Consider the following 13,001-nt stretch of genomic DNA (forward strand, 5'->3'; position numbering starts at 1 on the left):
CTGTACTATTGAGGTTAGAACTGCTGGGCTTTGGATCAATTTGAAGACATAACCTAAAAACAAAGAAATCTACTTAAGTTTGTAGTTGTAACAGGATACAGCAACATACACTTGATAATAGTTTGCACCATGTTTGACAGCTACAACAACAGGATTTCTTCTTATGCCAGAAAATTAAATAACTCTTACCAGTTGAACTTCAGGTAAGTAACACTCATTATGTGCAGCTTTTCCCGAGGTTTCTGTAAGGAGAGGATTAACCGTATGTACACTTTTTTATGTGCAAGTTTGTTTTCAAGATTCGTCATCTGTGATGTGGCTCCTTTATATAAAATGCACTTAAATTTAACTAAACATGTTCAGTAACTTACCTTCCTAGCATAGGCCTCGACAAGGCACTGATTTCCTTTTCACTGTAGAAGTCTCCAATACCAGGTACTTCTACCACGGAATTAACTTCAACAAGAGCACTGACCACATCTTTACACAAGAATCCATCACCAACGTGGTGTGTTACTTGTCATGACTATGGCCGGATTCCAAGTACATCACAAATACAGGTTTTTTAAAGTTATTGTACATTAAATAATTCTTGTTTAACATGAAGTCATATTTAAATGGAATCAGTGTCTTGTTCTCAGTATCATTTCTTATTACCTGTCTCCCTTTGTTTGTAATAACTTTATTTATAATATGCACTTATAAACAATTATTTACTCAGAAATCTGTAAACTGCTGTTTATACATTGTTATCATTTATATTTTTATTCTATCTATGCTGTGGTGGCATTCTGGGCTTTGATTATTTAACTTTAACATCTGGCTGGTGCTTCAAGTTGATTCATAGTATTTCGACCAAAGAAAAGCAGTTTGCAAGTTAAAGAGCATTATGCGATTTTAATGGCATTTCTTGGCTCACTCAGTTCCATATCAGTGGCTAAGAAAATAAAACAAAGTGAGAAAAGAGTGTCACTGGGTGTCCACAGTTGTCATTTTTGATTCCATTTCAATGCCTACATTTTATACTATGCCAGCAATAGTCTGCAAATTTTGATTTAGTTTTTGAGTCAATGCTGCCCTGTGTACTTCAGATGATAAAATGTTGACTGAACTCTTCAGCTGCTCTCTGATATTACTGTTTGACACTGTTGGCCTGGTCACCAAGTCCAGAGTCAGGACAAATAGTTGATCCATGCAGTCAGCAGGTATAAAGGTCATCACATGACAAACATGTGCAAACACAGAGACTATGACTGCCTCACTGATCTGAAAGGAAACCAAGATCAAAATTTCACAAAGAGACAATGGATAAACACTATTACATAATAAATAAAGTGACTTTTGTTTAACATCCAATACATAAGGGATACAGGGCCATCCTCTGTCACTCAAGTCTCTGGGTGCTTCCCTTTCGAAGCTTCATGTGAAAAGAAAGTACTTTGTGGTTCAGTGTGACATGTTTCTTTATCATCTAAAAATTCACTTAATATGTGTATCAAACTTTTGAGAACTTGTAAAAGGAATGTTTCACATTACATTCAAATTCCATATTAACTTCCAGTTAAAAATTGTATGTGAAGGAAGTAGAGTTGGAGACGCAAGAACAGAAAAAAGAAGAACATCATATTAGAACTTTGTTAGACTCACATTTTCATCCACAATTCCCTTTACTGCTGTGATGTAATGCCTTATGACATACAGCCACACATGTGGGGTGGCCCATGCAGAGCATAAGGGGCTGTGAAGAATTTCCAACATGTCAAACAACAAGGCAGAAAGTTGATAGAGGTCTGCAAGGAAAACCAATTGATGAATGTGCAACTAAAATATGAGCCAATATCCTTAGAATTCTTAAAGTGCATATGACATGAAAAATAATTTCTGCTTATTTGAAAGGCCTTTCAAAATACAGAAGAATGGCGGTTTTCTTTTTGAAATATCTTTTTTCGTTTTAGAGATATTGACGTTTTTCTATTATGCAAATTAGAGCAGTGATGACATCATATTGTTTGCAACTGAAAAATGGTAAAATACTGAATAAACAATATCTCTGGAAATACTAAAGCAGTGTTCTTGAAACTTAGCACCACAAATGTGCATCACAAAAGAAACAAAACGACACCCTTAGTGCTGTTGCCATAGCAACTCTTTTGGCTCCAGTCTCTTTCTGTCAAAAAACCAAATATCCCCATTTGCAACCTCTAAAGTGAGACAAAGGGTCCTACCCCATATTGTCTTAACTTCCATCATTAGATTGGGTGGGGTAGGTGGTTCTTGGTTTACAACAAAAACTGGGAATTTCAGTTTTTATTAAGACAGCACCAGCAGCAAAACTGTTGTCAAACATTACCTTGATTACTTTCCTTTTTCTGCAGACAAGGAACACTTTCTGTGAAGTCAGGCTATACAGAGAGATAATGAAACTAAGTGAAGAAACTGCAGTTATCAAAATTAGTTCTACATATCCAGGAGCATAACCTATCACCTGAAACATATTAGGATAGTTATTTTCTGACAAAATACATTCCTCCAAGAGCAAAGCCAAACTAGTTGGTTTGCTGTCCTGTTATGAATGATACAATTGTGGTAAAATTACCTTTTACAAAGAGAAAGTTGGGGTAGATTTTTTCAACCGTTGTTGCAAAGTGGCATTTTTTTGTGTTACTTAACATCAAGAGCAGTGAGAACCTGTTCTGTTTGACCAACAGGACATAATAAATGCTTCACATGAAGAGTTTTTCTGCTTTTCTTAAGGTACACATAGGCTGTTGGTGAATCAGGCTAGATCACCTTTATTATTATAATTATTATTATGAGGTATTTTTAATAACTTGTCAAGTGGTGGCACCTCATATCTTAAACTTTGACCATTTTTATAAATCAGGCTAGCATAGTAGGCTATTACTTCCAGGTTATTGTCAGCAGTATTCTACAGAGCAACCAGTAATGTGTCAGTGAATTTTAGGATTTGCCAACAATCTCCCTGGGTGACGAAGAGTATCAAATTAGTCAGCCCATGCAGCTTACTGGTAAGGCAATGCTCAACAATAAAGCTGTCCACTTCAAAGGACAACCCTGTAAGTAAGTAATTTGTAACATACAAGACTTGTCTTAGTTAGTCTTTAGAATAAGCACCTGTAATATACTTCTCTGGATAAGATGTCGACACATTTCAAGTATTCTCTTCCACTCTTTCCAGGTACAGTGAGGAAGAATCTATAACAACAGGAACAATACAAAACGGGCTTGACTTTCTATGCAGCAATCAATCCAAAACTATAAGTCCCACATTTCAATTCCTAGGACAACTCAAAAACTTCTTGGATAATAGTGGGTAATTACAAGGGTTCTCTTAGTTCAAAAGCACTTCAAAGATGTCAAAGCACAATTTTATGTACCCCTACTGGCAGGCAAAGATGATCATATATGATTAACACACAAATAACACAATAAATAAATTACAACAGTTAAAGAGGAAGCCACTTCAGCCTTAGCTGCATTTTGAGTGGGTCCTCTATGCTGGTCAAATTGGAATTTGGAGATATTGGCATTTGTGGTGGGGGAACAACTGGTCAGGAGTAGACAGAGAAAAAACCTTGGAGCAAGGTGAGAACCAACAATAAACTCATTTCTTGGAGGTGAGCTTTCTCAGACCACTGAGTGATCCCTGTTTCCCATCAACCTGATATAATAGCATTAAATTTCAGTACTTGACTTGTTTGGCAGCTCATTACCTGTGTTAAACTAGTCACTACACTTCTCCAAATGTTGTCAAAGCCACTGGTTAATTTGTTTGGGACGAGATTTTCCAGAATCCATTCCAGGGTTGAGTCAGATACACGACAGTATTCGAACAGCACAGTAAATACATTCTCTGCATCTGGCAAATACACCAAATCTTACACTAAGAGAACATCATCATGATGAAATACATCATTAATAATGGTAATGATGCTGCATTTACAGCTCATTGCTTTACAATAAGCCATTTTCAAGTTACCTTGTACCTCTGTTTCAAATTGAGTCTGTTTCTTTGTGCAAAACCTCTTCTTATGAAAATAAGTTTGATTTGCATGAAAATGAAACTGTAGGCAGAACTCATTTTCATATGAATGGTTTTGCACAAAGACTCGTTTTGACACAGAGGCAAAACGCAACTCGAAAATGGCGCACTCAACTTGGGGTGAGATTAGACTCCACTAGATGTATTTGCTACTTCATGACACCCACCCCACCCTCAAATATAATGTGAATGAGTCAGGCCACAATATCAGAGACTAAATCCTCTATTTTTGACACTGATGGGAGCTCTTCAACAGCCCTTGCAAATAATTTACCACCAGAACATCAATTTGAGTTTTTGCTCTAGCCAAATAGATTCAGGTTGTCCTAACAATTCAGCTAGAGCAGGGTTCTCTCGAAAATTTGAAGTAGAGGGAGAATAACCTTAAGTAGGCGGCGGACAATGCCGATAAAAAGACGTGGAGTGGTTTTATTGGAGCCACTTGGAAGGGGGGGGGGGGGGGGGGCAACCGCAACCTTTTATTGGGGGGTCCGGGAATCTCCCCAGGAAAATTTTGAAGTTGGGGTTCTAAAAAGTGCATTTCAGCATATTTTAAGCAATCATGGTTTTAAGTTCTTTTGTTAAAGAAGCAAATTCACTGAGAGAAGCATACATGTAATGTGTTGTGTTAGTTGAACATGTTAATCATCATCATCCGTATCAAATTTGAAAAAAGTATCAAAAAAGTCAAAAACGTTCTCATTTTGTGGTCAATCACGCATGTAAAAACAGATGAGAAAGCCAAACGACAGAAGAGTTTTGCTGGGATTGAAGGTACTAGATTGAGGTTTGACATTTATTTTGTTAAAAGACAAGTGTTGAATGGTTTTAACACAGTGCTAGGTGTGGAATTCATTGAACATGATGAAGCTTGTGATTGGTAACCGTTGCAAGCGCAAGCCCGTGATACTTGGTGAAGTTTCCTGCGGATTTAAGCTCAGAATTTTTTCTGATTAAGTGTGCAGACCATCATCAATGTTTTGAACCTTTGCGGTAGTTTGGGTTTTTCGTTCATGATTTCAAAAGTGATAAAATTAATACATTCAAACTTAAACTTGACATATTTTGCAAATGTTTCGCTTTATAATGAAGCCTTGAAATAGTGCATGTATTCATTCATACTTCCCTGCTTGATAAGCTCGCCAGTTTTATATCTCACTTTCAATATTTACACAAACATCTTACAGCTGCTGAGTTTAAAGATTGTGTAAGATCTTGCAGTTTGTTTCTTTTGTTGAAAGAAATCTTTGCAGTTATTTGTTCTTGAAAATCCTCCATGTACGAGCCAAGCACTGGGTTGCATGTCGTTGTGTTTAAACAACTAATTAAATTACGCGTACATTCACTGGAGATAAAGGAACTAATTTTAATTATATTTTTGAAAGAAAACAACTTATGACCTTTGTTCGTACCATCTCAATTTTCTTTTCAATTTATCCCAGGTACTGAACAGCGATTGCTGTGTTTTTCGCTTCATTTTCAGAGGAAAAACTGAGCTTTAACTTAACCCCGACTGTCAAATATTTCAGTGCTGCTGTCGTGGCTCAGTGCCCACGTCATGTTTTTGGCGGCAGTTCTCACGGCCTGAATGAATTCAGATTTCTTTTATCTTACAGCTACAAGAGTTGTATTTTTTAATCGCTACGTATTTGTTGAGAAAATTAGACATATTGTTTTTATGCTTAATTTTATTCATGGAGAGACTCACATTGTTACAAATAAAATTCTTTCATAATTTGTTTACTATAAGCAGCCAGCGCGCTAAGGACAACTAGACGGTGAATTTCGCCGGTCACCAGAGCTTACAGAGAACTCTGCTAGAAACGATTTGCACCCCTGGGTGGAGAGAGGCATGTCAAGAGTAATTTGCCTTGCCATGAATACAACAGAATAACCTGGACCAGTATTCCAATCAAAACATGTTATCTAGAGTCCACATTTCAAGATAAAGGAGAAATGTAATCTGTTACCATATTCCAAGTCTGCCATCCACTTGTTTCTAGACTCCTCACACACCAACAACAAACAGTCAGGGATGGACAACTTGTATGTGATGTATGCTGCACTAAAGAGTTGCTCCAAATGAAGTGGAATAGTCCAATCTATTGAAAATATTATAAGGAACAGAACACCTCAAAATCTCCTTAAAAATGCTAAGTGAACATACTTAATAATTTCTTTGCACAGGTTGTTGACTCAAAAATCCATTAAATATTGGAAGAATATAATTGTTAAGACCATTATGGATCACAAAAGGGTCTGTTTTGGTCAATGCCAGAAAACACAGGGGTTCTTTTACCTTTACCAACTTCAACTTGCCAGCTATCTTATACTTGCCAACTATCTTATACTTGCCAACTATCTTATACTTGCCAACTATCTTATAGTTGCCAACTACCTTATAATTGCCAACTATCTTATACCTGCCAACTCTCAAGCCTTGGATGCAACATCAGCCTTGCTGAAAGATTTGAGCTTCAACAACCTTACCTAACACACTTTATAAAAAAATACATAAATTCAAACCAATGAAAAGTAAAGTCCATTTAAACAGTACACTTCTCCCAATTCTCTGATTTTCAAGGGAAAATCTAGCAACCCCTTAATGTTTGACAAAACACATCCTGGGACTGGGACCTGAAAATGTTGGAAACATCTTCAGAAATTTTTGGAATGTACAGGGAAATTTCCAGACCTTTTCAAGACCTTTTCAGATACGACTAGTTCCTCTTAAAAAATGTAAGTTTGCCAGGATAAATGATCTCACCCCAGCCTGTGATTCCCAAAACTGTTGGCAGGTATACTATTTCACCACTGAATATGTATTTTTCAATCACAGGATGACAAAGGTCAGGTTATATTTTATCATGAACTTAAAACTGATGCAAAAATATTTTTAATTACCAAATCCACTCTTTAGCCTTTTCTGTAGCCATTCTACACCCCTAGCAAATGAAGGGTTTGTTTTGAGTACCTCAAAACAAATCTTGATTTCATCCTCCAAAGCCTTGAGTATCAGTTCTCTAAGCTCTTCTATCTCTGACAGAGAGTGCACTGGAGCTATACCATCCCAGAACACATTGCAATCATTCAGTAGCTCGCACAGGCACAGGATGATAGGTAACACATGTTTTTGGAGGAATGGAAGTTGGACTGAAATGGATGCCATGACTGCTTCCATTGAGATGTTGTGAAGTTTAAGGGCAAGGGCTGTGGGAATAGCTCCTTGAATGTTGTTGTTGTTCAGAAATGGTAGCACAATGGCTTCTGTAAACTCCTGAACACTGAGTAGTTGTGTAGGACTGAACTGTAAAACAGGTGACAGAAAACAGAGTAAACAACTGTCAACTGAAAAAAACTTGGATGTTTATTTGCATTTTAAAGTGTCTGAAAATGATTTGGAGAGAGTTTTGAATGACCAGTAGATTTAAAATCAATTACTAGATTATTAATTATTATTTCGCTCTTGATTCTATGAAAGTTATATAGTTGACTCATGCTGCACCCTCCTCAACCATCACACGATAGAAATCTCGAGATCATAATCTAATTGTCAAATAGAAACACTCGTGAAAGTTTGGGCGAAACTGTGGAAACACTTGCCTGTCAGCTTGTATTGCCACAGCATTTCATGTTCTTAAGACCTTACACTTGTGTTTCTATAACTTGATAGAAACAAGGAAAATGTTTTTCTATTTCTCAAGTACAAATGCCAGCTTATAGCGCATGCCCTCTTTCATGCTGACATAATAACAGATTACTTACAGTCAAAAAGGCAGCCATCATGTTCAACAGATTATTCTCCTGTTGTCTTGATGATACACTCACTGTGACTGTAATGATTGCCTGGCAAAGTAGTGTTCTCGAGGAATCTGATTTGTCATGTCTCAACAAACACAATACAGGACACCTTTGCAGCACCTAACATATCAAAACAATGATGACACCATAAAAATCATTTGGAAGAATTAACTAAAACGTATCGACTATTGGCTTGTATCTGAGCTTCCCCTTAGGGTACTAGGCAAATATATTAACTTTAAGCAAATTAAAGATCAGAATTAATTATTACTGACACAATTTGGTAGCAATAAAAAAGGATTTGAAGTTTATTTTTTTAAGACTCCATAAACTGCATGCATCAGTACTGTCCTATGCAATGTCTGACCACTGAACATGTTGCTAATAACATCATACAGTAATCACCTTCCTCAGATCAGTTTGTTCTTAAATCAAAGTATTGTTTTTAGATGTTTGGTCCCCTGGTGTCCATTCTCATATTTTCACAACCTAACTAACTTGAATTTGTTTCAGAAACTGGTCAAAGTGGATTGTTATGCTACATTTCAAGACGACCTTACTTTCAAAACAAAATGACCTTATCTTCTACTTGTCAGAGAAGATGACTTATTGATCGATTACTATTCCAGTTTGTTTTCAATCTTGACAATGTTGTCAATCCATACTTCTTAACTGGTTCCTGTTAATGTGAATTACTTTAAACCATTGTCTTGAAGTCTGATTTAATGATGAGTTACTAAGTCATGGAATCATAAAGAATAAGCCAAGCCTCTGCTGGTGATTATAGAAGTTAACTTACAGAACAGATTGTCTTTGTGTGACCGGCACTTTTAACTCCTTCCTCTAAAGCCTTGTTAAGAGTGAGGGGTGCTGAAAGCAGTGCAGCTCTAGCCAGATCTATTGCAGATGACTGAAGTTGATCTTCCTCGCTAATGTCAATCAGTTTATTGAAGGTCATAACAAGCTCCTGCTGAAATGCCATTCTCTCCTCAGCCACCAACCAAGGGTGAAAGAATATTGACTCATTTTCAGGACATCTTAAAGAGCAACTCATGAAGAAAGCATACTCTATGATCTGTTGCTGAGCAGAACAAGGCAACTGGGATTGCAAAGTCAACAAAGTCTGAAAGTGAATTGAAACCACAACAAAATGGTTACTAACCATGGACATCAGAGTTTTTCTACTGATACTGCTAGATGACATAGTTTCTGACTAATTAAACATTGATTAATCATCATCATCATCATCATTCCTAAAGTACTAAAGGACACTGCTGGGTTGCCACGACTAAGATGATGCCTCATTGACTCCACGCCACATTACTTCACAGCATTTTGCTGGTCAAATAGAACTCATCAGAAGGTCAGACTGTAAAAAGTTGAACCCACTCATGGCTGCCACTGTTGAAGAGGACAAAACTTCCCTAACCTAACTACTTGTAAACAATAATTAAAAGGTAAATTCTTTATGTTACTTTTCTCTCATTTTTTTTTTTAAATATCTCAAACACTCTTGACCTGTGGCTGTCAGGCTTACACAAGGACTTTAAAAGCTGATATTTTTTACTTCTGTTTCATTTATAATAATTACAGCAAGGTATGTAATGAGACATAAAGTACTATGTTTTTATTGTGTTTCTGAAAGCCAAAAACCCAACCATCTAATTTGAATACGAGTTTAACACTTACCACACACATTATTTAGTTACCATCAACGAAAATAGCTTACACCCACTTTATAAATACATGTAGACAAATCTATAGTACATACACACAGTGCATAAATATATTAGTTTACCTCTTTCATTTCTCTGTAGACTGTGTCATTGGATTTCTCATCAGCACAAAGACACTGCCTTTGCATGTAGATAATGTCAATCATTTTAAGAGCATGTTGAACATCACTTATCTCAACTGCATGGTTCCTCATGCATTCCAGCCAATCAGATTCTCCGTGAAATTCCTCTGCACTCAGTAACCAATCAAAACATTCCTTATAGTCTTCTAACCTGCCATCAACTATTTGTAAGTAGAAGCGGAATTGTTCTTCCATAGTTTCTGGCTGAAAGAGCAACAAATCCACAGATCCTGAAATTGAATGGACAGAAAAGTAGCTAAGACTTTTATCCTTGAGTCTTCCACAGTCACCCAAACAATATCATTAAGTATGACAGTAAAATGTAATGAGCACTACCTTCCTACATGTATATAGTGTGAAAGTTTGGGAGAATTTCAAAAAACCATGGAAACACTCATCAGTAGTTCATATTCTCATAACATTTCTCCCTTTCTCAAACTTCCATTCAGGCTTCTATAACTTAATGACATAAACATGGGAAATGTGTTACATTTCTAAAAGAATTATCTTTGTAAAAATATCATTGGAGATAACAAGATGACTTGTAACACTTTGTTTGCTTACCAACTGGTGAAATGAATTCCTCTTTAAAGCAACTTTCTTTGCAGTCAATCAATTCTCTTTTTTTAAAGCCATTGACCCATGTATGCTCATTCTCTGTCGCATATTCTTTGACATACCCCGAGAGACCATTTTGTAGCCTCACAGCTTGCTCCTGCAGCTTGTGGTCACCAGAGTACAAAACAAAAAAGCATGCCACAGCATAAAGTTTTATGATCCACTTGTGTAAAGGATGCCATGATCTGTAATCTATCTCACCAATACTATTCAATTGATCATCTTGATCCCAGCATGATGTTACTCTCCAATCATTTATAATAACATGACATAGAAAATCAAAACAAGCTGTACATTCAGCTGAAACAACAAGGTCTGACATTTGTTTCTGTTGTCCATGAGCCTTTAGATCATCTCTATGGATTGATTTCACACTTGATGTTTCTACCAGGCCATCACCCTCTACAGAACACGTCCCATGTTCACAGGATACAGAGTTTTGACCAAGCCAGTTTCTGGATAAGGTCTCCTCATTCCCTTTTGCACAATGTTTTCTAAAGTTCAAAGTAACAACATCTGTAATGGCGAAGTCAATAACAGTTTTAATTAAATCCAGCTGTGCTGCTGGCCAGTTGATAAAATCCCCTTTGAGGCTAGCTACACCTTCCAGCAACACTAATGAGTGAGACTTGGTTCCAGGCACATCACATAGTTTTCTCTCCTGTTCCTCAGTTGATGGATGCTGATTTTCTGTCATTAACAAAGAGTTAAAAAGACAGAGAAAAAGAGAGAGATCTTTAAAGCTGGGGTCTTGGATAAGGCACTTGATGACATCCTCCAGAAGTGATGTTATGTTTTCCACACCAACGGCATAGAGACACTGTGATAACAAAAATAATATTGTGTAGTTCCTGAAAATATCTATACCTCCCCCACGGAAGAGATTTTTTCTAACACCTCCTCACCCCTCTGGAAATTCCAGTTAAGCTCCATAGATTTCTTTAAATTTTTTGGTCTTCCAGAATGCCTCACCCCCCAGGAAATTCCAATCCCTTCTGTGCCCAGGGGGAGTATGGATATTTTCTAGAACTGCACATTCAGATAAAATATATACCTATATATATTTTACATAAGTAACAACCGATGTAACATCTGTGATTGCATATTTATAGCTGTTAAATTTCTTTTTAGTATCATATTGGATGTTGTTAATTAAAGACTGACATCCTGCAAGTGAAGTGAGAAGACCACGAAGGCTTGAATATTTCTATTTAAGAATGAATATGGCCTTAATGCTTTGTTTAAAAACAAAATATATGAAGAAAGGATCACCAGACTAGCCTGCATTTTGTATCAGGACTGCAATCTGCATTTTGTATTAGGTCTGCAGTCTGCATTTTGTATCTAGTATGCATTTTGTATCAGTGTGGGAAACACAAGGAAGGCGTCCACACTTTCACAATTTCACGATTCACAGATTTTAATCACCCGATCCCAAAAACACACGGCGCTCAAAGTCCACACTGAAGAACATAAAAACCCTGCACCCTAAAAACCTACACAAAAAGCTATTGTTGTCTAGTTGAGATAAACAATCCTCATTACAATAATCAATCAACAATCACTATCAATCAACAATCACTAATGCTTTGTGCAATTTCCAACATCAGGCCTGCAGTCTGCACAGTGTGCATTTTGCAATGGGTCTTTAGTCTGCATTTTGCACTGAATGGTTACATTGGCCTCAACAGCCAGAGACTCAAGATTTTGTATCAATTTAATTTTAATATGTTTAATTTTTAGTTATAGGTCCCTTTACAAGACTCCTCAAGCTTATAGCTCTTATAGTTATTAGTTTAAATAAAGGTGATCTATATCTATGTAGCTATTTACCACAAAATAGCACATTGACCAATAAAATTTTACACTGCAGGTTAGTATACACCTATGGACTTTGCACAAAGACGGTATCAGAGCTCTTTAAATTACATACTTCTACCAAAAGCTCACTCCATCCCACTTCCTGCACCAGCTCTAGGTAAAAACTAACGCCAATTTGGGGCAAAGGCGGAAAGCTGTCAAAATAATCTTCCTCGAGTGACTCGCCAAACTCAAGGCCACCATATCTCCTAAACAGCGAGGAGAATACCCAGGAATGGATCTTAAACTCAAGTTCTGTAGCTCCCACTTGGTGTAAATTGTTTTTCTCGTCAAGAGGTGATTTCTGCGTCATTTCCACGATAGCCTCTGAAACGATTTGTATCGCTTTACTGCCCTTGCCTTTCTCTAACTCGTTTAGACCTCGGACAGCCTCTATGTCCGCTAACAAAAACGCAGTATGTACTACAACAGTTTCTGGGCAATAATTCATCTCTTTCAAACGAATAAACTCTTTCTCGTGTACCGATTCTCTCCACCTCCGCCGCCCGAACTCCGCCATTTTGGTTCTGTAAAGCCGCAATACATACTGCTGACCACTATGAAAAACCCGCGAATTTACGGTCGAGGGAGACTGGCACTAATCCTTATGCGATCTCTTTGCGCTAAAAGAACCTCCTGGCTTCTCGTTTGCGCGGTCTTGCGCTGTCCTGAAATTTTAGTAAGAAAAGTACAATCCTTTCTCAGTTGGCGGAATTTTCGTTTGTTAAAAGGATATCCGATTTAGCAGCAATGACACTGAAGGAGAAGGTTGGTATATTGCAACTGTTGATCAAGGCAAAT

The 13,001-nt window shown here is 37.1% G+C and overlaps 1 protein-coding gene across 2 annotated transcripts; it reads right to left on the minus strand.

Moving 5' to 3' along the window:
• Nucleotides 1-662: 662 nt before the first annotated feature.
• On the minus strand, nucleotides 663-12,738 carry LOC110066359 (uncharacterized). 2 transcript variants are annotated; one of them, XM_089275043.1, is made up of 12 exons: nucleotides 12,274-12,738; nucleotides 10,287-11,160; nucleotides 9,663-9,952; nucleotides 8,664-8,987; nucleotides 7,829-7,984; nucleotides 6,968-7,370; nucleotides 6,034-6,165; nucleotides 3,735-3,880; nucleotides 3,136-3,216; nucleotides 2,351-2,402; nucleotides 1,648-1,790; nucleotides 663-1,266 (listed from the first exon to the last, which is right to left on the minus strand). In XM_089275043.1, exons 1-12 carry the CDS (start codon nucleotides 12,718-12,720, stop codon nucleotides 1,021-1,023), a joined length of 3,294 nt encoding a protein of 1,097 aa, XP_089131169.1. In that variant the 5' UTR covers nucleotides 12,721-12,738; the 3' UTR covers nucleotides 663-1,020. The 2 variants fall into 2 exon arrangements, 1 of the variants encoding a protein (XP_089131169.1); XR_002298550.2 differs by lacking the exons at nucleotides 663-1,266; nucleotides 1,648-1,790; nucleotides 2,351-2,402 and having other exon boundaries at nucleotides 7,038-7,370.
• Between the last annotated feature and the right edge of the window lie 263 nt (nucleotides 12,739-13,001).

Source organism: Orbicella faveolata, unplaced genomic scaffold (assembly GCF_042242905.1).
Source record: "Orbicella faveolata isolate gen_17 unplaced genomic scaffold, um_ofav_v1 contig_36, whole genome shotgun sequence".
In the NCBI taxonomy this organism is placed as follows: Eukaryota; Metazoa; Cnidaria; class Anthozoa; order Scleractinia; family Merulinidae; genus Orbicella; species Orbicella faveolata.